The sequence below is a fragment of the Capricornis sumatraensis genome, chromosome 4, assembly GCF_032405125.1.
Source record: "Capricornis sumatraensis isolate serow.1 chromosome 4, serow.2, whole genome shotgun sequence".
Classification (NCBI taxonomy): Eukaryota; Metazoa; Chordata; class Mammalia; order Artiodactyla; family Bovidae; genus Capricornis; species Capricornis sumatraensis.
Genome location: NC_091072.1, coordinates 71,549,425 through 71,575,082, shown reverse-complemented (window position 1 = coordinate 71,575,082; position 25,658 = coordinate 71,549,425). Strand labels below are relative to the sequence as shown.

General features: G+C 51.4%; 2 protein-coding genes across 2 annotated transcripts; both read left to right on the top strand.

Annotated features, from left to right (window-relative positions):
• The first annotated feature begins 12,047 nt into the window (after window positions 1–12,047).
• Window positions 12,048–12,560, top strand: LOC138077784 (sperm mitochondrial-associated cysteine-rich protein). Its single transcript, XM_068970002.1, has one exon. It carries the CDS (start codon window positions 12,048–12,050, stop codon window positions 12,558–12,560), a length of 513 nt encoding a protein of 170 aa, XP_068826103.1.
• A 5,571-nt stretch (window positions 12,561–18,131) lies between these two features.
• On the top strand, window positions 18,132–20,354 carry MFSD5 (major facilitator superfamily domain containing 5). The gene is made up of 2 exons (XM_068971309.1): window positions 18,132–18,270; window positions 18,844–20,354. The coding sequence occupies exon 2, from the start codon at window positions 18,862–18,864 to the stop codon at window positions 20,212–20,214; it is 1,353 nt and encodes a 450-aa protein (XP_068827410.1). The 5' UTR covers window positions 18,132–18,270; window positions 18,844–18,861; the 3' UTR covers window positions 20,215–20,354.
• The last annotated feature ends 5,304 nt before the right edge of the window (window positions 20,355–25,658 follow it).

Sequence of the window (25,658 nt, the reverse complement as noted above, 5' to 3'; positions counted from 1 at the left end):
ACTCGCCCCGAAAGGGTAAACTAAGTTTACAAGGTGAATGAATGATAGCCTCTGGACTCACAGCAGAAAGGACTCCTAAGCTAGACCACTGAACACCATCATGGGCTGAACTCTTGATTTAACACTCACATCAATCCTGCGAAGTAGGAATTATGATTCCTATTTCACAGATGAGAAAACTGAGGTTAAGGGACTGATTAAAGGTCACATGGCTGTAAATGGTAGAGCCAAGATTCAAACTCTACCACTCTGGAGAAAGTGACCATATATGTTTTAACACTTTTATCAAAAAATGTTACACCTCTCTGAAACACAGATCCTGAAGCCAGACTATCTGAAATGATCCCTACCACTTCTGAACTGCAGGACCTCTGATGTATTAGCGTTACTTAATCTCTCTGGGCCTCAGTTTCCTTCTTTGCCGACTGTGAATAATAAGGCCCATTTCATAAGGTTATTACGAGGATTAAATTATTTATCATATGTAAAGTGTCTAGAATAACATAGGACACATACTAAATGCTTTGTGTATCTCGTGTTCTTTTTCCTTGTCCCTTCTCTTTCACCATACCTCCTTTAATTTGCACTCCTCTCTTTCCATCTTTCCTCAGTGCTCCCTCTCCAAGTTTCCCCTCCTAGTCTGTCTCTGTCTCCAATTATGCCTCACTTCCTAACCTCTCTTCACATCCACAGAAGTTGATGGAAGCCCGGCTCTGTGCCAGGCATGATGCTAGGAAGCTCCGCTCTCTGTCTTCAGTTTACTTTGATTTTCCATCTCTTCCCTCTCTTCTCTGAGCCCTCTGCATATAGCAAGCCCTCTCTACATCCCCTCTTCCTCTAATATAGCCTGGCCCCTGAGCCCAGGGAAGGGCGAGGGGGATGGGGGGGAAGAGGAAGTGGGAATCCTAGGTTAGGCAGGTGGTTCCTCTCCTGATGCTCTGATAAGGGGAAGGTTGTAGGCTTTCCTAGGAGCGCCAGAACCGCCCACCTGTCTCGGGAGTTAGGGACTGGGAAAGGAGAGTCATCTCAGCCTAGGTGCCTCCTCTACGAGCCAGAACCCTGATGGACTAGATGATGAAGGTCAGAGAGCGAGGACGGAAGAGAGCGAAACACAGAGTCCTCAGGGTAGGCAGGCCCAGAGGTAGATAATGGGTATTTTACATCTCTTTCCGTCAGTCTTTGCTTCTAAGATCAATATCTTTCCATCTTTGTACCTCTGTTTTTTCATTTTTCCCCCTCTCTTTTTTATCTCTCATCTGGCTTGGCTTTCAAGTTCCTGAAGGTAAATTGCCATGGCAGTTACAGGAACTCAGACCCCAAGCCACCAGCCATCACTCAGTCCCAATGCATAAAGCAGCCGCTGCCCCTCGCTTGCCACCACTCAGATCCCCAGCACCCTGACTCTTCAACCCAGTGTCTCCCTAAGTCCTAAAACCCTGAGCTCTGAGCCCCCAGGGTACATCTCCTTCACCTTACCCTATTCCCTGCAGTCTTCTTCCCAGGTTAAGCCAAGGAAAAGCCAGGAGTCCAGGCCCCTGAGGCCCCTGGGCCACAGCTTAACAGGCTGGGCCACATTCCAGGTGGATTAACCCCTCCAATGCCAAGGGTGAGAAGCTACTAGAGGTCCCCCCATCTTCCCCAGACTGGCTTAGGCTGATCACTTGGCTGTGTGGTCCAGCACTCTCTGTCTTTGCTTCTCACCTGTGGGTGGGAAACAGAGAACTGAGGGCAGAGCAGGAGGACTTTGAGGGTCCCAGAAAAGGATGCTCAGGCTCCTAGTCCTTGCGGGGGAGTGAAGCTGTGAGTGAGTGGAGGACAGCCCAGCTCTCCCAGGAACTTCCTCTTATTTTGCCGCAGAGAAGGAACTTGAGAGTTGAGTGAAGAGAGGAAGGGGAAAGAGATTCATCCCAGTTCTGAACCTTGGTTTCTCTGCCTTGGCTGGGAAGAGAAGGGGAGGGTCCTAAGTCTTCAGTATAGGAAGGGACCAAGGACTTGAAGACAGTGGTACACAGTGTAAAAGGAAATCCTAAAGTAGGAACCCAGAGGCCATGGTACTTCAGGGGGACCTGAGGAAGGGAGAACGGACTTCTTTCCTCCCAAGATGCCACCTCAGGTGGAGAGGGCTGACCAGGGGAGAGCGGGCCCTTACAAAGCTGCTTCTCTTCAAGTTGAGGTGGAGTTGAGGGGAGGGCATGGATGAAGGGGGCTGCCGGATGGAGGCGGGGGTGTCTCTCTGCTGGCTTGCCCGCTCCAGAGCCTGGAACAAAGCTGCTCTTGTCGGTGGCTCTCCACCCGCTGCCCCCCTCCCCTCTGTATAAACACGACCACCTTTTTCCATGACCCCATCCCCAGCCTGGGCGGAGGACCCAGGCATCCTCTGCTCTGGCCTGGGCCCCCAGCCTGCTCCCCAGGAGGCAACGGCAGGCTGGGTTTCCCTGGCCTCCTGCCACCCTCGGGGGAGTCCAGACCCTTGAGTCTCCACCTCCCATCCCCGTGTGTGCCCTCCCTCTACCTCACTGGCCCCAGGGAGGGGCAGTACCCAGGAGGCAGGCAGGCAATGCCAGTGGAATGTGTGTGGGCATCGGAGGGCATGGGTAGGGTGGGGCAGAGGGGGGAACTGGAGGTGCCAGTTGGGTGGCTTTCTGAGCCAGGGGTGGGGGAGTGCCGGGATGGGGGTGTGTGCCCTGTGCTGCCTACTAGGCTCCAAGCCACAGCATGTGTGTGCATATGTGTGTGTGAGAGTGTGTGTCTATTTGGGATACCCAAGCTCCAGGACCCCTCCCACACTGCCTCCTGCCCCCTCCCCTGTCCTCTCTTTTCTTGCCTCAAGGAAATGAGACACCACCTGTGGTCCTCAACCCTAAGTCAGCATCTGAGCAGTGATGGTAAGGGTACAAACCTCAGACTTTGGGACTGGTACCATCGCCTGCCCTAGATGTGGACCCTGAAGGAACACCACCATCTCAGCTTCTTGCCCCACAGACCCCTCCTCAGGCTACTTGCCCCCCTCCCCGACCCCAGCATCCTCTTACCCTCTGGCCACCTGCAGAGACTCCCTCCTACAGACTGGGTCAGGTCGAGGGAACTGGGCTGTAAGAGCTGGAAACGGAGGCAGCGCCAGTAAGGCCCTGGGACTGGAGCTCCTGGGTCCCTTCCCCGGTCTCCCTGCTTTGCCCTTGTTCCATTCAGGCTCCCCTCAGGAATACTCCGGAGGAGCCCCCCACCTCGGCTGGAGGGAGCCAGGACTCACGCCCAGGTGGCAGCCCTGAGAGAGGGACTCCGGCACTGCAGCTCACATCCACTGCCATCGGCTATACAGACCCCTATCCTATCCACTTGTCTCTCCAAACTTCCGGACTCAAAGGGACAGAATCATTTGCCTCTGGCTCTTCTGATGTCCAAGTGGTGCCATTCCACTAGGGAAGGAGGAACTTGGATCAGCGTGGACCAAAAATCCTGCCCTCAGATTCCCCAGGGGAAGCCTGAGGGGAGGCGGATGGTGGACTTTCCCCGCAGGAGGGGACCCTATCTCCCCTCACACTCTGGGCACAAAAATAAGGATAGAAGCCCGCTGGCTGGAGACTCTTCTCCCAAAGCTCTCCCAGGATACTCACCACAACGAAGGGTGAATACAGCCCGGCCCAGCCCAGCCTGCCTTCCCCAATCCCTTCCCACCTCAGGGCTGACCCCCAAGTCGGGGCCAGGAAGCCCCCCTCCACCCCTGCGGACAGCCAGACCCGCGCGGGGAGGAACCGAGCCGCCGTGGCTCCCGGCGCCCCCGCCCCCAGCCCACCTCGCCCGAGGAGGACCCGGGCGTCCGCGGCGGCGGAGCCTGCTTCCCCGCCTGACTCACCTGGAGGGGGAGGGAGGGGGAAGGGAGGCCGCCGAGCCCCGAGGTCCCGGCGTCGGGCGGTCGCGGGGATGGAGCGTCGCAGTGGCAGGGGCTCGCGGTGATGGGGGGTTCTGGGGGGGCACGGACTCTAGGCTGGGACGGTCCCGGGGCCTCTCGGAGCCCGCCCGCCCACGTGACCGCCCCAAAATATCCGACACATTTTCTCCCAAACCGCACACTGACTCTGCAGGCGGGGACACGGAAAATATTTTCTTTCTTTTTCTCCCTCCCCACCCCCCCACCTCCCTCCCAGCCCGGCTCCCTCCTCCCCCTCCCGCCCTCGCTCCTCCCTACCCTGCCGCCTGCCCCTGCCCGGCTCCCTCCTCGGTGCCCTGGGGCTGGGGGGCGGGGGACTGGGCGGGGCGGCCCGGGACGCCTGGGTCTCTGCCCCTCCCATTTGCTGGGCTTCCGTGGCTCCGTCCCCGGGAGGCCGGGCAAGGCTGGCAGAAGAGGTCAGTGTCCTGGGCCCATGATGCCACCCTTTCTCTCTGGCACTTTCCCCCTTCCTGCCATTTGCGGAGGTGGGGGGGTGGGGAGAGGTGGCTACTGGTTGAGTCCTCTGGCGGGACTGTGGTTCCCGGAGGCTAGTCTCTGTACCTCCTCAGGACAGGCAGTGAGAGCTGTCTCCACGTCCTCCCAGGGGTGGCTTGACCGCGCAGGCATCCGCCAGAGCAGAAGCCCCTATCTTCACCCTGCGCTTAGCCTTCACCTGCGTGTCAAAGTAGACTCTTCTTCCCCATGCCTACCCCAGCCGGTCCTTAGGTCCCAGGAGCAAACTGGTTTAACTAGTGGAGGTTGTAGGGGTTCTGAGGCTTGGGTTTAAAGACCTCTCTCTGCTTTGAGTAAGCTGTGGGAGCTAGGTCTCCTGGGTCCCCGGCTGGCTGCCAACGCCATCCCCACCTTTAGGCTTGTGTCTGGAGGGGAGAGGCTGGGGAGGAGGGCCAGGGAACTGTAGCTGGGGGTGGGAGGAGCCTTGCGCTGGGTGTGAGAGAGAAAGCCCAAGCCGAGGGTGTGTGTCTGTCTTAACTAGCTCCTGCCTGCCTGCCTGGTGGATGCGCCACGAATGTTGTTGACGCTAGGTCTGTGTGTGTGTGTGTGTGTGTGTGTGTGTGTGTGTGTGTGTGTGTGTGCGCGCGCGCGCGCGCGCAGGCACCCAGTGTGAATGTCAGTGTCTGATGGGGACATTCCTCCAACTTCAACGTGACCACCACAGACTCTAAGTCCCTAGAGTCGGAACCCCCCGGGTATCAGCCTCCATCCTACTGAGGACAGAGCCAGAGAAGAGGAGGGAGTGTGAGGTCCAACCTCTGTGCACAGAGCCCCAGCACTCCTACAGGGACTAGGGTGGGCATGCGAGAGTGGAGAAGGGCAGCAGTAGGAGGGAGGGCTGGGCCGGGCAGGAGAGAGGCACCCAAAGGACCTTCCCAGCAACAGTCCCAAGTAGCTGGCACTGGGGACAATGACTTGGTCGCATCACATTTTCCATACTGGAATTACCTTGTCCCTACTGCTACCCTGAGGACCAGGTATCTTCCCTCCCAGGAGAGGGAAAGGCCACTTTTGGTAGCCAGAGTCAGATGAAGAGGAGGGGGATGAGGGGGCCTGCTGTGGCTCTCTCAGGAGAACAGGAGCTGCTGATGGGGTGCTGACAGGCTCTCCCTTTCACTCTTGGGCTGGGAAGAGCTGGGAATAGATACTCCAGGGTCCCGTCCCCAGGTGGCCTGGCTGCTGTTGACTTTGCTTGGTTACCCTGGGAGCAGCTCTCAGCAGTGTGGGAGGGGCGGGTGTTGGGGGGTTGGACCCAGGCATCCAGGCCGGGGTGGGATGGCACTCAGCCTGTGTGGCAGGGATCCTGCCAGGAGGCTGTAAAGTTAACCCCTCCTGCCCTGGTGATGGTGGCGGCAGGCGAAGGAGGGCGGGCCCAACTGCGGTTTGTGAATGTGGCCCTGATTCCCCCTCCCCCTCCCAGCACATCTGTACTTGGTTTACAGTGAATGAGTCTCCTGTCCTCATGAACCGGGTGAGGGCACCGCTCCCTCCCTGGCCCCTGGCCGGGCATCCTGACACAGAATCGGGCGCCACTCACCCCCAGAGCGCTCTCCCTGCTGGGTAGCCCTCTCCCAACTCTTCCCCTTACCCTTCTTAGAGGGGCTCGGGGGCTGGTCCCCCAGAGCTAGAGCTCTGAGACTAAGCTTCCAGGACAGCGAATGGGGCCAGAGAAGCTAACGGGGCGGAGGGTGGGGGTGGGGGACAAAACTCTTGGATAGCCTGGAAAGAGGGAGTGGTCTGGAATTCCATCTGTCTCTGCCTTCCTCATTGTCTTGGTTTGTCTGTCTGTCTGTCTGTGTCTTTGTCTCTGGTGGGTGTTTGTCCATCGATCCGTTTTGGAAACTGTGGCTCCGCCCTTCTGGCCTCTACGGTCCCCAGCCAACGACAGCAGTCAGGGGGCGATGCCCAGGAAGACCCGCCCTGCGCCGGCCCCTCCCCTAGGGATTGCCTCGCCCCCGCCCCCGCCCCCGCCCCCACCCCTCCCTCAGGACCCAGTGACTGGGGTCTGTGGGCTGCAGCGGTTTGGAAGTCAAACCAAACTGGCAGACTGGGGAGCAGAGAAGAGGGGTATTGTTAGGGGGTCAGTTTCTTCTCTCCGCCTTGCACTGCAGTCTGTGCTCTGTCCAGAGATTCCAGGAGGAAGCTTGAGAAGAGGGCCTCCCACTCTGGAAACTGGTGGAGAGAGCTCCCCTCGTTTCTCCTTCTCTCGGGTCATCCCTAGTTCTAGGCTTTGCTCTGTTTGTGGTTGCTCCACTTGATCACCCTGGCAACTTGAGAAATGATATCTTGGGGGCCCTAGAACCAGACTTCCTTCGCTCCTTACATTGCAAAAAGGAGAGAAAATGGATCCAAACTTCCAGCCTACCTGCCCTGATTTGCCATATAGTCCACCCCTAGTTTTCACCTTTGCCTCCTCCCCAGCAGCATCAGGACACTGAATAGGTAATCTGCCCAAGCCCAGTCTGCTACTGGGTGGACGTCCCACACCACGCTCAGAGGTGGCTGGCAGATGTCTGGGGGTGGGGGTGGGGAGGGGGTTTGAAAGGGAGGGGAAAGCTCTGTTACAACCCCCAAGGACATCATTAAAGCATGAAAGTGCCATCGGGGCTTGGAGACCAGGGCACCCAGGGAGACCATGATGAAAACATGTTTTGTACATCACGTGCCTTTCCCGTCCTCCCCTCCCCTTCCACCTTCTCCCCCAGGCCTGCTCTGTGCCAAGGCTGGTGCCGGCCTTGCCCTGAGTGCTTCTCAATTCTACCCCTTGTATCAGGCCTATTTTGCTTCTTGCCACTTTGTTGGTTGTCCCGGTAAATGACTGTGTGTAGAAGGTCTTACCAGCATCAGAAATACCCAGATCCCCACAGAATAAGGCCTTGACTTTGCAACACAGGATTTTAGGACTACCCTAAACAACTCTAGGAATTTCTTCCCTGAACACGCACCATTCATTAATTCAACAAATCTTTATTAAACACCCACTGTATGCCAAGCACTGTGCTGCTGCTGCTAAGTCACTTCAGTCGTGTCCAACTCTGTGTGACCCCGTAGACGGCAGCCCACCAGGCTCCCCCATCTCTGGGATTCTCCAGGCAAGAACACTGGAGTGGGTTGCCATTTCCTTCTCCAACGCATGAAAGTGAAAAGTGAAAGTGAAGTCGCTCAGTAGTGTCCGACTCTTAGTGACCCCATGGACTGCAGCCTACCAGGCTCCTCCATCCATGGGATTTTCCAGGCAAGAGTACTGGAGTGGGGTGCCATTGCCTTCTCCGAAGCACTGCGCTAGGCCCTAGGAATCCGTAGGAATCTCCTTGGGCCCAAGTATCCAGGGAAATCAGGAAAGACTTTGGGGACGGGAGGAAGTGAGGAGGAGAAGAGAGGGAAGGGAGGGCGGCAGAAGAGTATGTACAAAGGCCCTGGAATCAGGGTCCTGGCTCCCAACCACCCTGCTCCCCCAGAAAGCAGAGGGGCCCTCCACTCCTGCTTTTCTGCTGGACTTTGATTCACTACAAGGGAGGGATGGTGAGCACCTCCTAACGGCCAAAGCGCTCTAGGACCCTAGGACATCTGGTGCTCCTTCCCTGGAAAGATTCCATCCATCCCTTCATCTCTTCCTCCAGAAAGGGAAACAGAGGCACAGATAGAGAGGAACAATCCACAAGCTTAGGCCCCAGATTCCATACAGAACACAAGGCCCCACACTGAGGTGGAGAGACTCTTGAGTTGGCCCTGCTGTAGCCTCACCAGACAGAAAACCTGTCTACTCTGAACTGTTCGATGGTGCACCCTCCCGCCCTGGGATCCAGCCCTGACCTGTCCCACTCCCTGGAACGAGGAGGAGGTCTGCCTCCAAGGTTGCCTGGAGCATGTGAGCTAAGAGCTCCAGGTGTCTGCCAGTCTCCATGTGGGTGGGTGGAGCAGTCTGTTTGGTACAGAACCTCCATCCTGGATTACAGGGTTTTATCTCTCCTCTGTCCACTGGGGGGCTTCCAGCTCCTCCAGCTTAGACACCAAGGTTCCAAGCTTCTTCCTTTCTGAAGAAAAGGGATGGAGGATCCTTTGAGGAGAGAATAGGTTTCTTTGTGGCTGTTCCTCCTCCAGAACTGGCTCAGAAGTCATGGGACCAAATGGGGTTAAGTTCTAGACCTGTTCTGATGACCCATTTTTCCTCCCTGTGCCCACACCCCCTGGGGCCAGGGTGTTGGGTGGGGCCGACCTGGCACCTCCACGCCCACATCTGGGACTTCCCCTAGATGGAAACTCCCAGAACCCTGGTATCCTGCCTCCACTGCCAGCTCTCCCACTTCACTTACAGTGGGAGCTCCCTGTCTGCCAGCTCTCCTCCAGTCTACATCTCTGCCTTAGCCCCAAGGAGGCCCCGTGGATGTGGGACCGCCTTCAGGGACCATCTGCGATGTCTGGCTGCCCTTTCTAGTGGATTCCTTTGAAGAAAAGATGTGAGGCTGGGGGGAGGGAGTTGGGAAGCTATCCTTTGTTGAGCACCTACTGTATGCCAGGCGTTATGCTTGGCTTGTATATTACTCACTTAATCCACATAGCAGTCCAGAGAAGGAGCAGTTATCATCCCATTTCACAGAGGGAACTGAGAACCAGAGAGGGTAAGCAGCTTGCCCAATATCACACAGCTATAGCAGAGCTAACATGGGAACCTAGGTCTTGGTGGTCCTGAGCTCTCCTCACCACCACAGGCTTCCTCTTCATCTGCAGCTGCCCACCTCACCATGAGATGAGACTTGGAAAATTCAGTTCAATTCAACCCAATTCAGAAAATAGTTATTGAACATCTGCTCTATGCCAGGCACTGATAGGTGCCAGACCAGCAATCTGGAAGGTTGCTGACTCAAGGTCTGGTGGGAGAGATAGGTGTGTGAACTTCAGTGTCTAACTTCAGCAGAATGATATGAGCAAGGTGGCGTGGAGTAGAGAATGAAATAGTACAAAGGAGACACAGATGTAAAGAACAGGCTTTCAGACTCAGTGGGAGAAGGAGAGGGAGGGATGATTTGAGAGAATAGCACTGAAACATATACATTACCATATGTGAAACAATGATCAGTGAGAGCTTGATATATGAAGGAGGGCACACAAAGCTGGTGCTCTGTGACAACCTAGAGGGCCAGGGTGTGGCGGGAGGTGGCTAGGAGGGAGGTTCAGGGACACACATACATACCCATGGCTGATTCACACTGAGGCATGGCAACAAGCATCACAATATTGTACAGCAACTATCCTCCAATTAAAATAAATAAATAAACTTTAAAAAAGAAAAGAAATAGTATTTCTATTTTCTCCTTATAAAAGAGTATAGAAATATATTATGAACAGTGTACAGAATAAATTGGAATATGAATACCTACTCGACTGCCATCCAGCTCAAGAAATAGAGTATATCCTGCTCCAGAGGCTCCCATGTGACTCTCCCATCATCCTCTTCCTCTCTGAAGAAGTAACCACCATCCTGACTTTTTGGATAATTATTTCCTTCTTTTTATTTATAGTATTAGCACCTACATATGCATCTCTTTATAATATTATTTAATTTTGCCTGTTTTTTGTATAAACAGAATGACACTGTATTGCCCTTTCCTGTCTGACTTATTTTGTTCAGCTTGTTTGTGAGAGAGACACAAATTGTTGCACATAACTGTCTTTTTCATTGTGGCAGAGTATTCAGTTGCATGAATATACCACAATTTTTTTTTTCTTTTTTAATTCTACTGTTGGTGAAAGTTTGAGTTGTTTCCAGTTTGGGCTATCATAATGCTACTAAAAACATGATTGTACATATTTCCCAATATATACATGCAAGAGTTTTTCTAGGCTATAAAGCTAAGAGTCGGCATGTGTGTGCAGGAAATCTCAATTTTTATCAGATAATGTAGAACATTCTAATCAGGAGCAGGTGTAAAATCAAGACCCATACGCCTTTCTTGCCTAAAACTCTCAGTGGTTTTCTCTTTTCCTTGGAATAAGATCCAAGTCACTGCTGTGGCTCCCAGGGCCTCTTCCTGGCTCTCTACCTGTGCCATATGACTCTCCTCTTTGCTTTTTGTACTTGCTGTCCTCCTGTCTGGAATGTTCTTCCACTAGCCATCTCCATGGCGCTCTCCCTCGCTTTCTTCAGGTCCTTGCTAGAATGTCACTTCCCAGTGGCACTGTCCCTGACCACTGAATTTTCTTTAAATAGTTGTTTATTTATTTGGCTGTGCCAGGGCTTAGTTGTGGCCTGTGCATTCTTACTTGAGGCATGCAAACTCTTAGCTGAGATGTGGGATCTAGTTCCCTGACCAGGGACCGAACCCGGGCCCCCTGCATTTGGAGCAGTCTTAGCCACTGGACCACCAGGGAAGCCCTGGCCACTGAATTTTCTATTACAAAATTTTCCAGGCCTCCTTACCCTCCTCTCAGCTTTTGTTTTCCTCACAGTCCAGCCATCTGGGTTCTAGTCAGCCTCAGGCTGCTCTCCTGTGATCTGCCAGGACTTTTATCTCCTCCCAAACCCTTAAGTGGCAACCCACTCCAGTATTCTTGCCTGGAAAATCCCATGGACAGAGAAATCTGGTCAGCTATAGTTCATGGGTTCGCAAAGAGTCGAACACGACTGAGTGACTTCACTTCACTTCACTTTAAACCCTTAAGGGCCCTTGGAGCTGACTGTGTGGTGGCTAGCTGCTCCTTCTGAAGGATCCACCTCTCTGAGTCACTTTGTATCACATCACTCTGGGTTTTTTTTCACAGCCATTCCATGCTCCTAGACAAGCTAATGTATTTATTTGTTTACCTGTTTGCTTTTTGTCCCCACCCAGCCCCACCCCTCGCTTCAAAGGGCACTCCATAAGTGGAAACCTCACTGTCTTGCTCTATAACATGACCAGTACCTGCTGCATGATAGGCCCTCCAATAATAATTGTCCAGTGTAAAGTAATTAGCTTCCAATTAAAATAAATAAATTTAAATTAAGAAAAAAATAATTGTCCAGGCTGGTTGTCAGGCTCCCAGAGACAGCCAGGCCCTCCTCCTCCCCACAACACCTGGGACTTGCCCTGTCTGGAAATTCCCAGAACCTAGGTCTCCCCTGCCCCGCCAGCTCCCATCAATATCCCAGGCAGAGTCTCAGAGCATCTGCTGTGCTGCTGCTACTGCCCTGAGTCTCCTCTGGGGACTGTTTGGAAGTCTGAAGTGGTCATTCTGGCCATCAGGACTGGAGAGTGATGGGCAGGTGTCAGGTGCCCGGAGCTCAAGAAATACTTTTTGATTGAATAAAGGGGAAATCTTCAGAGATGAAAAGGATCTTGCCAGGTGGAGAAAAGAGAAAGGGCACTGCTTGCAGAAGAGTGCACATCATAGTTAGAGGACTTGGTCTAATCTGGTGCCCATGGAAGGTGCTCTGTGGAGGGGAGGGGAGCCGGCAAGCAGGGAAGGGGAGGGCTAGCTGGGGAGGTCTGAGCTCCTGCCGGCTCAGAGAGGCTCAGCAGTGTCTTAGGTTTAATCCTGCCCCCACCCCTGCTCCCCACAGTTCCCCCTCTGACCCCACCCGTACCCTCCCCTTCACCCAACCCCCAGCCTGGCCGCTCCCCGCCACTGAATGGACTTCTCTCTGGGCCTGCGTCTGGGGCCTCGGAACAAGAAAGCCAGCCATCAACAGCCACCTGCGCCCTCTGGACACTGCCCACCAGCTGCCTCCCCTTGTCCGTCCTGCCCCGCCTCTGCCTGTGCCTGCCCCTGCCCAGCCTGTCCCCCTCCCACCTGCTCCTGCAGCACCTTTCCTTCCTACGCAGCTCCCTGCCCCTCCTGTCCTGGCCTCCCGGGCCCACCCTGTACCTGCTCCTGCCCTCCCTGCCCCGCCTGTCCTCCCTTGACTTATCCCCACAGTGCCTGCAGCCAGTGCTCTGGCCAGCACTTGACCTGCTGCCGCCCCTCTCCTTGCCCCATGTACCCTTGCTCCAGGGGTCGAGCCACCTGTTTCAGCTCTTGCTTGGGCTGCAGTGACAGCTGTAGCTGTGGTCGAGGGGCTGCCTGGGGACCTCCAGGCTCCACTGGCCACTGCAGCTGCTGCTTTAGGGGACAGCGCACCTCTCGGCACTGTCTGATTGTCTAGGGGGCAGTTGCCCCCTGGGAGAGTGCCCATCTCCTGGAGCACTTCTGCAGGCAGAAGATCAGCTGGACCCTCTCGCAGGCAGGGAAGGGGGCAGGCTGCTCAGAGCCCCGCGGCCTCCTCAATCCTGAGAGTGAGAGCCAGGCATCTGTTTTGAAGCTAGTTTCTGGACACGCTCTCACTGGTTCCAGAATCTCCTCTTCTGCAACTTCTGCAATGGAAAATGTTCTTCTCAGGGCCTCTCCTGTGGTCCCTGAAGGTGAGCAAGTTGACCACTTCCCCCTCTAGTTGACCTCCCTGGGAGACCCTTCTTGGCTCATCTTTTCTGTAGTTTGCGTGGATAAGATGGCTTCTTCATCTAGGGACCACGTTTTCTGCCCCGTGGACCTTCACCCATATCCCTGAATAACCCAAGAGTCTCTGAACCCTTTACCTCTCATTGTGAGCCTGGAGGAAGGGCAGTGGCTCTTGGACCAGAAGAAGAGGCTGAACAGAGGATTCTTGGTTCCTCCCTCCCCTTGGATATCATGACATCCTTTATGGTCCTTTACTTCTAGGAACCCGGTGCTCTCCACCTGGATGTCTTATCTTTCAAATCTCTGAGGGCTTGCCCAGCCTCATGACCCCAATCTTCCAGCAATAATCCAATCTGTTACATTCACGCTCATCTGGCAAGGGATGATGGAAGCTGGGAGCCCTTGACTCAGGTTCCCAGTGATTCCATCCACACGCAGCTAGTCATAGTCCCCTGTCCCTGGGAGTGGGGCTGGGGAGTTGGAGAAGCCACAGAGAGAAAGATGGAGCTGATAGATGCTGGTATCTGCCTGGGATTGGATCTTAAGCTGAGAGCCCCTAAGCATCCCATCATATTCTCCAAGTTATCTGACACTGATCTGCTTCAGTCTTCTCTTTCTCTGCCTCGTTCCTCTGGGACCCTTTGTTCTTTCATTTCTATCTCTGTATATCCTTCTGTTTATCCTTCCTGCTAGCTTTCTACACCACTCTCTCCATTTCTGTTTCCTTTTTTCTATCACCTGGACACTCTACCTCCACCTAACTTGTGTCTTTATATCTGTTTCTCCCACTCTGTCCCTCCTTTTCCCCATCTAATTTAAAATCTACTTAACATACATGTCTTTTTCTTTCCCCTTTCCCTGTCTCATTTTGTATCTTCATGTTTGTTTTCTTCCTTGGTCTTTTTTTTTTTTTTTTTTCAAACAGGACAAAGTTACATATAGTTCTACTATATGTTACAATTATTTTTTAAGTAGATAAATTAAGATCTTCTCCTTGGTCTTTTGACTCACCTCCTATTTCTCTCCTTTTCCGTCCTATTCTGCTTCTGGGAGCAAGTCACTAGATCTTTTCCATTTCTATTTCCCTTCTTTGTGTCTCTGTCTTTGTTCCTGTCTTTCTGGGTCCAATTCTCTTTCCCAATTCTGTTCTTCTGGTTTTCAATTCCTATCTCTCTTTCTGCCTCCCCAGAATCCGGCTTTCTGTCTGTCTCTCCTCTCTCTCTGGGTCCTGCAGCTTCCTGCACACAGGCCTACGTCATACCCATCTCATTGCTGTCCAAGGGCCAGGACACCAAGTCTTCCATTGTCCTCCAAACAGCCCATGTCCTGGAGTGAGCAAGGGCTGGACATAGCTACCAAACAGTCCCTTTGTCCCCTGCCCACTGTCCAGGCCATCTTATTCTCACTCAGCTCTAAGTCCAAACCTTTTTTCTCCCAACTTCATATTCTGAAAATTGGCAACTGAAAAAAAAAAAGAATTATGCATTTATGCTACCTGTCCTGTGTAAACTATATTTCAGGGTGGTCAAATAGCTCTAACTGGTGAAGAAAATTTTTTTTTTACAGAAGAACTCCAGCTGATGTAGAAGAAATATGGAATTAGGAAAATCACCATTTTTGCAACCCCTAATGAAATAACTGATTAAAACAAGACTCTTCAATGAATGAAGCTAAGGATGGTGGTTGATGGAGAACTTTACGATGGAGGAATGAAGCTGTAACTACCTGACCCCACTGATGAATCTGAGCATTACTAAAAAGAGCACCACCACATAGCCTGTACCTCCTGATATGATGCAATCTGAAGCACTCAGCACCACCTGTGAAGGACTCTTGCCAAACAAAGAAACAAACAAAAAAAACTGAACATGATTCTAATCAAACCCTACTGCTAACCTCCATTTAATAGGAAATATGGGGGGGTGGAGAACAAATTAAATGGCACAACAAGGAAGTAAAACAAAATATCCAGAATGTGGGGCATTCTAAAGGAAATCTGACCTGATTTCTTTGACCAGTCAATGGCTGAAGAGGAGGGTCAATGAGAGGGGGGCGTACAAAGACAGCTACTACACAGAATAAGTGGACCTTGTTTGATTCCTGATGTGAACCTCCCAATTGTAAAAAGACATTTTTAGACTGTTGAAAACATTTAATTATTTATTTAACATTTAATTAAACATTTAATTTAATTATGAACTGAGTACTTACAATGCCAAGGAATCAGTGTTGATTTTGTTAAATGTGAAAATGGCCTTGAGGTTATGTAAGAAAAGGTCCTTATTTCCTAGAGATGCATACTGAAGCATGGAATGAAGTGATGTATTTAAGTATTTTGGCAAATAAAAGAAAGGAGGAGACGGAACAAAGGGATAAAAATCAATATTGTTGAATTACGTATATAGGGTTTCATAGAACCTCTCTACCTTTATTTGAACATTTTCATAATAAAAGTTTTAAATGATGCTCCTCTTGTAGGCATGGTTCCTAGTAATTCCCAGAGCATCCTCCCTGCCTGCTCTGAAAGCCAGACTTCCCCTGTAACTCCCCACATACAGATCCTGGTCCTTCTTGCCCTCTACTGGAAGTGGGTCCTAGAGATGGATTTGCCCTCCCAGGATATTCTCTATCCCTTCCAGTCCTCTGCAGCTCTGCAGGCACATATCCCATGTAAAGGATCTTTCTCAGCTGTGCTTCACAGCTCTGAGGGGCCAGGGGAACCTGAAAGAGTAAACATATTTTGAATAGGTCCTATGATAAAAATAATCCAAAATAATGTAACCTTCCCTAAAGTCTTTCTTAGGTGCTTCTGAGAAAACTACAACTCAGTAATGGAGAACACTGGCCTCCATCCAGGAAAACAGAAGACAAGGCATGTAAGGCCATCCTGTCCCACTCCCTGCTATCATTCAGGGTGACCTCCTCCCTCAAAGAAAAGATCACCAGGAACTGAGAGACTGGGTGTCAGGAGATCAAGGATTTTCAGTCCAGGACCAGGATGGAGGGCATTTGGATTCCCCCATGCCCTCACTCACTGAGTGACCTTGGGAAATCATGATTTTTGAGCTTTGTGCTTCTAGACGAAGCATGGGAACCGATACCCTTTTCTATTCTCTAGAAGTTTGCCAGTTAGGGATAAAGGCACTTTGGAAGTTATGGAATATAAATCTCAGATGTTTATCATAAGAAAGTATTTCTCAAGATATAATTCCAGACTCTCCCACCCTTCTTTAGTATAAAGAAAACTAGCACTTACTAATCATCTGTGCAAGTGGGTGAACACATTTAATCTTCTCAGAAATCACGAGTATGGAATTGGGAAGATCTGGGTCCCAGTTCTGACTCGACCTCTTACCATGTGAGTCTTGTCATGTCACTTAACCTTTCCAGTTCTGAAGTACCTACCTAACAAGTCGTTGAGACAGTTAAACACTTCATCTATAGCAGTTGGCCCAGGACTTCCTAAAACAGAGCTTAGGTGTAATACATAATAACTGATGCACTTCCGTGGTGGTCCAGTGGTTAAAGAACCCACTGGCCAATGCAGGGTACACAGATTCAATCCCTGGTCCAGGAAGATTCCATATGCCACGGGGCAAACAAGCCCACATGCCCAACTACTGAACCCCACATGCCCTAGAGCCCATGCTCTGCAAAAAGAGAAGCCCTCACACCGCAACTAGAGTAGTTCCCACTGGCTGCAACTAGAGAAAGCCCATGCAACAATAGAGATTCAGCCCAGCCAAAAATAAATAAATAATATTAAAAAAAAGTTTGATGTGTTACCAGCTAATAAAGACCAGCACTTTTTAGAATAATTTACATGTATTATCTCACTTATTTATTCATCTGATATTTATGGAATGCCTTTTATGTCCCATTAAATGTTTCAAGTACTGGAAATATAAGTGAACAAAGCAGAAATTTGTAGGGAGAAGCAGCAGTAAGTGAAATATACAGTGTGCCAGATAGTACTAAGTGCTATGAAGAAAAGGCAGCAAAGGAGAATAGAGAGTTGGAAGGGAAGCAGGTAGGTTACTGTGGCAGAGGTGGTGCTGCCTTTTCAACAGTATGAGCAAGGAAGGCCTCTCTGATAAGATGACACTTGAACAGAGAATTGTAGGAGCTGCAGGAGGGAACCATGTGGATATCTGGGAGAACCAGAGCTTCACAGGGCACAGTGTGCAAAGGCCCTAGTGATAACCAGTGTAGATGGAGTAGAAGGCACAGGAGGGAAAATGGTAAGAGATGAGGTCAGAGAAGTGGCAGCGGAAAAGAGGACAAAGGATTTTGTAGGCTATTATGATTTTGGCTTTTTCGCTTAGTGAGATAAGAAGCCACTGGAGGGTGGTTTTTTTGTTTCGTTTTGTTTTAAAATATTTATTTACTTATTCGGCTTCCTCGAGTCTTAATTATGGCAGGTGGGATCTTCCTTTCAGCATGTGGGATCTAGTTCCCTGACCAGGGATGGAACCCAGGCCTTTTGCATTGGAAGGAGGAGTTTTAGCCACTGGACCACCAGGGAAGTTCCCCCTGGGAGGGTTTTGAGGAGATAATACTAAAGCTGGAAAGAAGTTAAATAACCTTTCCCAGGTACTACAGCTGTAGCAGAGGGTGGGCGTCCAACTCCAAGGCTGAAGTTCTTAACTCTTGACTGCCACTGAACTTTAAGCCTTTTTCAGTTGGGCGCTGCTCTCCTATGATGCAGACCAAGAAACTGGGACACTGAGAAGTCATATGGCTTGCCCGAGGCGACACAGCTGGTAAGTGATAGGGGTGGGATTTGAGCCTTAGCGGCCTGCAAGCCAAGTCCACGTCCTTTACACCACACTGCCTCCCTCAGGTGTCTGAGCCATACTGACTTCTGGCCAGGAAGTCACTATCGTGGGAGAAGAGAAAATCGAGAAGCCCGTCTCGGCTGAGGGTGACGATGTTCCTTAAGAAGATCAAACCCCGACTCTGCGGAACTGCTGGCATTGTCTTAGGCACAGCAGCGCTCCGTAACCCACGACACGGAGGAAGAGACTGAAAATGGGTCTTTATTTCCAGGAGGTTCGGTAGGTATCCGGGAGTCGAAGAAGCGAGTGTCATGGGAAGGCCACGGATGGGAGTGAACCAGGAGCAAAAACCGCGACCACCACCGCCTCCAGTCTTGGCCTCGCCGGCGTCCGGAGGTTGTAGTCGAGTCGCGGCTAGAGGGCGGAGCAGGGGCGGGGTTTGAACGCCGCGCCCCCGTCACGTGATGGGGCCATCATGGCGGCGGCCAGAGGCCTCCCCGGCTCCCGGAAGCAGGCTGTGAGGGGCGGGCGCGCTGGTGGAACCCGAGCCGGAGCCAGAGCAGGAGGTAGAGCGGGAAGGGCGGCCGGGCGGCCTGGAGCCGGACGTGTCCGGAGCGTCCCCGCAGACCGGGGCAGCAGGTGAGACCAGGGTCTGGGCAAGGCGCGAGCGTGTGTGGCGGCGGCAAGCGGAGTCTAGGGGGCGCAGGCGGGGGTGCCCTGACCCGAAGGAGGGGGAAATCTGGGATGCACGCGCGTGGCCTGAAGCAACTCTAGAGGCCTGCGCGGGTGGTAGGGATGTCTGGGACAGATGACGAGACCTCGAGGACAAACCAGGCTCCCCAAAGAGGATGGGAGGTAACAGAAGGAAGTACAGTGTGTAAACGCTGTTACGGGGAAGGGCAGCAGCCCCTTAACTTGCGGGGCTGGGATTAGGTACTCCCTCTTTGCTATGCCAGGAAAGGGTGGGGCGAATGCTCAATCTTCTCTCCTCTCACACCCCTCCCCGCCCCAGAGTGTCCCGCTCTGGCGGGCCACTCCTCCCACCCACCCAACTGGTCCCTCCGGTCTGAGCTCTGGGGGAGTGGAATTGAGGGGTGGGGGAGTGCTGTTGGCAGGGGGGTTGGGTGGATCCGCTTTCTGCTTAGACAGGCAGCCCCTGGACAGCGCTACCCGGGCAATGGATGTGACTCTGAAGCCCCCTTCTCTTCCCAGGTCGTCCGGGGGCCGGCCATGCTGGTGACTGCTTACCTTGCTTTTGTGGTCCTCCTGGCCTCCTGCCTGGGGTTGGAGCTGTCAAGATGCCGGGCTAAGCCCTCTGGAAGGGCCTGCAGCAATCCCTCTTTCCTTCGGTTTCAACTGGACTTCTATCAGGTCTACTTCCTGGCCCTGGCAGCTGACTGGCTGCAGGCCCCCTACCTCTACAAACTGTATCAGCATTACCACTTCTTGGAGGCACAAATTGCCATCCTCTACGTCTGCGGCCTTGCCTCCACCGTCCTCTTTGGACTGGTGGCTTCCTCCCTGGTGGATTGGCTGGGTCGCAAGAAATCTTGTGTCCTCTTCTCCCTCACTTACTCACTCTGCTGCTTAACCAAACTCTCCCGGGACTACTTTGTGCTGCTGGTGGGCCGAGCACTAGGTGGGCTATCTACAGCCCTGCTCTTCTCAGCCTTTGAGGCCTGGTATATCCACGAGCACCTGGAACGGCATGACTTCCCCGCCGAATGGATCCCGGCTACCTTTGCCCGAGCTGCCTTCTGGAACCATGTGCTGGCTGTAGCGGCAGGTGTGGCAGCTGAGGCCGTGGCCTGCTGGATGGGCCTGGGGCCTGTAGCCCCCTTTGTGGCCGCCATCCCTCTCTTGGCTCTGGCTGGGGCCTTGGCCCTTCACAACTGGGGAGAGAACTATGATCGGCAGCGTGCCTTCTCTAGGACCTGTGCTGGTGGCCTGCGATGCCTCCTGTCGGACCGTCGTGTGCTCCTGCTAGGCACCATCCAGGCCCTGTTTGAGAGTGTCATCTTCATCTTTGTCTTCCTCTGGACGCCTGTGCTGGACCCACATGGGGCTCCGCTGGGCATCATCTTCTCCAGCTTCATGGCAGCCAGCCTACTCGGCTCTTCCCTGTACCGCATCGCTACCTCCAAGAGGTACCACCTTCAGCCCATGCATCTACTCTCCCTCGCTGTCCTCATCGTCGTCTTCTCCCTCTTCATGTTGACGTTCTCTACCAGCCCAGGCCAGGAGAGTCCAGTGGAATCTTTCATAGCCTTCCTCCTTATCGAGCTGGCCTGTGGACTGTACTTTCCCAGCATGAGCTTCCTGCGGAGAAAAGTGATCCCTGAGACCGAGCAAGCTGGTGTCCTCAACTGGTTCCGGGTGCCCCTGCACTTACTGGCCTGCCTGGGGCTCCTGGTCCTCCATGACAGCGATCGCAAAACGGGTACTCGGAATATGTTCAGCATCTGCTCCGCCGTCATGGTGATGGCTCTGCTGGCAGTGGTGGGACTCTTCACCGTGGTCAGGCACGATGCTGAGCTGCGGGTGCCCTCGCCCACCGGGGAGCCCTACACTCCTGAGCTCTGACCCTGTTCTAGGACCAGGGAGCTGGGATGGACCCTTGAACCCCACCTCTCCAGGGCTGAACAGATCTCTCTGTGACCTTGCGGCTCTTTGGCCCCTTAGCCTGTCCGGGGGCTCCTCCTGTCAGTGCTTTGGGTTGGGAAGCACATGGGGTGATGGCCTGGAAAGAAGATGCCAAAAGTTGCCTCTGTGTCACTCCCATCCCCCTTTCCACTTTAAAATAAACAATTTTAATTGATCATTGATCTCATTTACTCATCCTCACCTGTACCCACCTCAGTAGTTCTTATGAGGGGGCAGCTGGAGGTTGTGAGGAGAGAGGTGGGGTTACCAGTGGAACGTTTGTCTTTCTAGCTTCACTAAGACTTGTTTAGTCGCTAAGTTGTGTCTGACTCTGTGACCCCATGGACTGTAGCCTGCCAGGCTCCTTTGTCCATGGGATTTCGCAGGCAAGAATACTGAAGTGGGTTGCCATTGCCCTTTCCATGGGATCTTCCTGACCCAGCGACTGAACCCACGTCTCCTGCATTGGCAAGCGGATTCTTTACCACTGAACCACCAGGGAAGCCCTCTCTAAGACTGCCTCCACCTTAAACTGAGAACTGTGGAATTGCCTTTCAACAGAAATGGGTGGGAAAAGCCTGAGGCTCTGAGGTCCTCCATATCTTGTTACCCTGGAGACAGGCACCCTCCCCATTTGCCAAGCAAAAACCTTACTCCACATCCAGAGTGAGACAATCTCTGGAGCCTATGGAGTAGATGTCCAAGCCACTGAGCAAAGATTCCAGGGGCTCGAGCTGCTTCTGTGACCACCCCTTGCAGCAAATCCAGAGGCTTGCTGCATGAATAGGCTTGCAGCTCAGCACATGCGTGCCGCTTGCCTTCTGCCTCTCTGGCCAAAAATGCACCCCTTGTCCACATCACCTGGGTCCATCAGGGCCTGTATGCTTGCATGAAACCCAAGTGAAGGGCTGAAGAGGAGAGAGCAGTGATTGGCTGACAGACCGTGATCTTGTCTGTACCTGATTGTTCCCCACCCTGAGTGAGTGAGGGTGAGGGAGGCATCAGGGCAGGAAACAGTACCAGTACCAGGAACTCAAGTTCTGTGAGCCCCTCCCTGCCTCACCTCTGATTGTATCTGCCTTTCCTCCTCCCACCCAAACCAGGGCTTCTCAGAGGAAGGAGAGCCAGCAGTTAAGCAGGGTGGGGAATGGAAGGAGGGTCAGCTCAGGGTGTGTCCTGGAATGTGCTTGAGGTGGGCATGAGGGACCTACCTGTCCTAGAAAAGAGGTTGATGACCTTTCCTTGGGTCCCAGACGAATTCCCAGACAGGAAGAAGCAAAACTTTCCAGGACCTGCAAGTCCAAACCTGTGTGGGGAGATAGCATCACCCACTGGGGGAGGAATGCTGTTGGATGGGTGCCTGCAGGGTGAGGCCAAGGGGAGGGAAGAGTAGTGGTCTCAGGTCTCTGCTCAGAGAAGGGAAAAAACACATTCCCCCACCCATCTGCAGGGAATAGACGCTGAGGTTAAGTATGAAAAAAGCAGATATCTTTTCCTTCCCCCATCTTAAGGCTAAAACAGAGTCTGTTGCAGTAACTCTACTTCCCCTTTCTGCCTGTATTTTATAGTTATTTGTAGACTCTCTGTCCTTGAGGACAGGAAGAAATTGTGTCTTATATGCCCTTGTCTCCCCATATATACACACAAGTGGGTGCTTGGCCCATGGCTGTGCTCAGTAAATGGAGAGGAGACAGGCTAACTAACTCCGGGCTTTTCAAGAGTAGCCCGTTTGGGAACTCTATTAGACTGGAATCCAGAGACTAGTTAATGATTTGTTGTTTTGAATGAGATTATTTACTGATGGAAGCATGAGGGGGGCAGCATGTTCCTAAGTGAAAAGGAAATAGGGAGGAGAGGTAGAGGAGACAGGCTAGTGAAGTTCCTTCAGCTTTGTCCCTGCTGAGTTCTCTTCAAAGGAGCTGGTAGATGATAGCGTGGGGAGGGTTCTTCCTGGCAGACTCATTGGGTGTGACAAGCTGGCAGGTATCTTTAAGGTTGTCCATTTAGCTGTAAACATTTTATTGAGTAACTACTATATACCACACATTGTATTACTAGGTGCTGGTGAAAGTTTTTTTATCTGAGAGGAAAATCCACTTAAAGGACATACAGCAAAGCCAAGGCTAAACTTTGCCTCCTGCTGCCCACCCAGTGTCCCTTCTATGGCATGTACTGACCCTCTCCCTGGGCCTTCACCTACTTGACTTTCCCCCTCTAGCCCTGCTCTTTTCTCCCAAGCCCTGTCCCTGGAGAAGGGCATGAGAGTGGGAGCACTTACCCATGGCTACCTGGCCCACCTCTGGATATTTGCCCATATGAGGTGAATGAGGGATTGCTTCACCAGGTGCACGGTGCCTGCAAAGCAGTCCTCATGATGCCTTGCTGAGAGGCAGTGCAGGGAACTGGGGAAGAGCATGGAGCCCGAGCCCAACTGCCTGGGTTTACATTTGTGCCTCAGTTTCCTCATCTATAAAATGGGGGTGATGGTATAGTAGCTACCCTGAGGGTGCTTGTGAGGGTTAAATTAGGCGCTTGGAACAGCAGTTGGCCTCCAGTGTAAGTACTACTAAGTGTTTGCTTTCATATTTTATTTTTTAACTTTTTCAGTCCAGCTGAGCCTACCCAGATTTGGGTGTGAGAATGAGTGGACTGGGTTGTAACGGGGTGAACAACTTTCCAACACATCCCTGTGGTTGGGTGATTCCCAGCAGTGTTTATCCTTGGTCCTGGCCCAGAGAGCAGGATCAGGCTATCTGAGAGGCCTTCTGCTTTGGGGTGTGCAAGTAGCTGAGGAGGGTGTCAGTGTGCTCCACTTGAACTCATTTCCTCTTCCTCAAGTGGGACAGTCAGCTTGGTGTCAGATTTGATATACACCACCATTTTTCCCTAAGAGAGTTTCCTGATTTTCTGCCTTTCCATCCAGCTGGTATATAATTATTTTATTTGGAGCTTTTAAGTGATCCTGAGGAGAAAAGAAACAGTCCAAGGAAGCAGGAGCCAATGAGCAAGAAGGCAGGAGGCCTGGGGCATGAAGACAGTACTGAGTTCTGAGGCTGGAGAGTGACCTCTTCCTGGGAATACAGCCCCTGCTCAGGGAGGGGAGAGGGCTGCTCCCAGCTGATGGCCATGATCCTTTCACTGCGTCTGGGTTCCACTTCCCAATACACTCTTCCCCTAACCCCAATCCTGTGGTTCTCCCTGTCCGTTTATTATTTTTTGCCACCACTTCCCCCACAGAACCACAGAATAGAATTATAAGACAAGTGAAAGTTTGTCATGCTTGGGATCAGACCTAATGTTATCAAAATATGTCACATTCACTTTAATGATTTTTTTAACAATAAGTATGGGCTAACTGTAAAAGAGTCAAAGGCAAATACAGATGTATTAATGTAAATATGTGAATGTAAATACATGTCCATGTGTTAAAATACATATATTGATATATAAATATATTACAAATATACATATAGACATATAAAATATAAAAAATTATAGGCTCCCTTAAGCCCCCCTTCATACCAGTGTCAAATGTTTGTAATCTAGGGCATATGTTTAATTTTTTTTTAATAAAAATGAATCATACCATTCATGCTGTTCTCCAACTTTTTTTTATTTATTAAAGTATACCTTATTTTTCTTTTTTTAAAAACACTTGAGGGGATGGTACTGAGGAACCTATCTGCAGGGCAGACGCAGAGAACAGACTTGTGGACAGAGTAGGGTAAGGAGAGGGAGGGGCGAATTGAAAGTAACACTAAAACATATGCATTACCACGTGAAATAGATAACCAGTGGGAACTTGCTATCTGAGACAGGGAGCTCAAACCAGGTGCTCTGTGATAACCTACAGGGGTGGGATGGGGTGGGAGGGCAGAGGGAGGTTCAAGACGGAAGGGATATATGTATGCCTATGGTTGATTTATATTGATGTATGGCAGAAACTGACACAATATTATAAAGCAATTATCCTCCAATTAAAAATAAATTTATTAAAAACAAAAACAATTGAGGGACTTCCCTGGTGGCTCAGTGATTAAGAATCCACCTTGCAATGCAGGGGACTCAAGTTCAATCATTGGTCTTGGTTGGGGAACTAAGATTCCACATGCTGAGGAGCAACTAAGCCCAAGCAATGAAAGGTCCCCTGTTCTGCAACTAAGACTCAGTTCAGTTCAATCACCCAGTTGTGTCCAACTCTTTGCGACCCCAGGGACTGCAGCACACCAGGCTTCCCTGTCCATCACCAACTCCCAGAGCTTGCTCAAACTCATCTCCATCGAGTTGGTGATGCCATCCAATCATCTCATCTTACTGCTGCTGCTAAGTTGCTTCAGTCGTGTCCAACTCTGTGCAACCCCATAGACAGCAGCCCACCAGGCTTCCCCGCCCCTGGGATTCTCCAGGCAAGAACACTGGAGTGGGTTGCCATTTCCTTCTCCAATGCATGAAAGTGAAAAGTGAAAGTGAAGTCGCTCAGTCATGTCCGACTCTTCGTGACCCCATGGACTATAGCCCACCAGGCTCCTCCATCCATGGGATTTTCCAGGCAAGAGTACCGGAGTGGGGTGCCATTGCCTTCTCTGTCTCATCTTACTGGATGCAAATAAATAAAATATTTAAAAATAAATAAATAATTGAAATCCACAAGACTGTAACAATCATTCATATATCTATGACATCTTTATATGTCAATATATATACAAAACATGCTTTTAATGGCTGCTAAGCCTTGTTGGGCCTTTAGAAAGCATTTCAAGGCTTTTCTGATGCTGGCAAAACCCCTGAGAATGAGTGAGGCTTGATGTTACTACCCTATTTCACAGATTAATAATAAATTAAGCTGGGACTAGAACCTGGCTCCTCTGTCCAGGCTCAACTTGAAAGCTCTTTCCACCATCCCTTTACTATCTCTTTATAAGCATCAGGAATACTATTGAGTGTTTGAATTACGTGACTCAAATTGACATTGGTCAACACTTTTTGATCTCTAAAGTTCTTGTTAAAAGTAGAAGATGAATAAGAAAGGATGTTTTCTTCCCTTAAAGAGGGAAAAAATTCTAGAACATTGTCAGGGCATTGCCTGTTAAGGTGTAAGCATCTCTCAAATAAATATTGAGAGAACTGATGTATCGTTAATCATTTATGGACCTCTCCTCTCTGCTGGTTCCCTCACTCTATGAGAGATGGGTATCTTCTGCAACACACATTGAACCCCTGAAGTAATATTACCATTTCAATGATGAGATTCTCCAGTCATTCTTTTGCTTTGTTGGTTTGTTTAAGTGGTCTTCCCGGCTAGATTCTCAGCTGTTAAAAGCGGTTGACGGTGATAAAGAAAACCAGTAACACAGAAGGATGAGTTATCCAACAGAGTAAACTGG

Excerpts from the sequence above, each read along its gene's own strand:
- LOC138077784 (XM_068970002.1), top strand. The coding sequence starts at position 12,048 with ATGGACTTCTCTCTGGGCCTGCGTCTGGGGCCTCGGAACAAGAAAGCC.
- MFSD5 (XM_068971309.1), top strand. The coding sequence starts at position 18,862 with ATGCTGGTGACTGCTTACCTTGCTTTTGTGGTCCTCCTGGCCTCCTGC.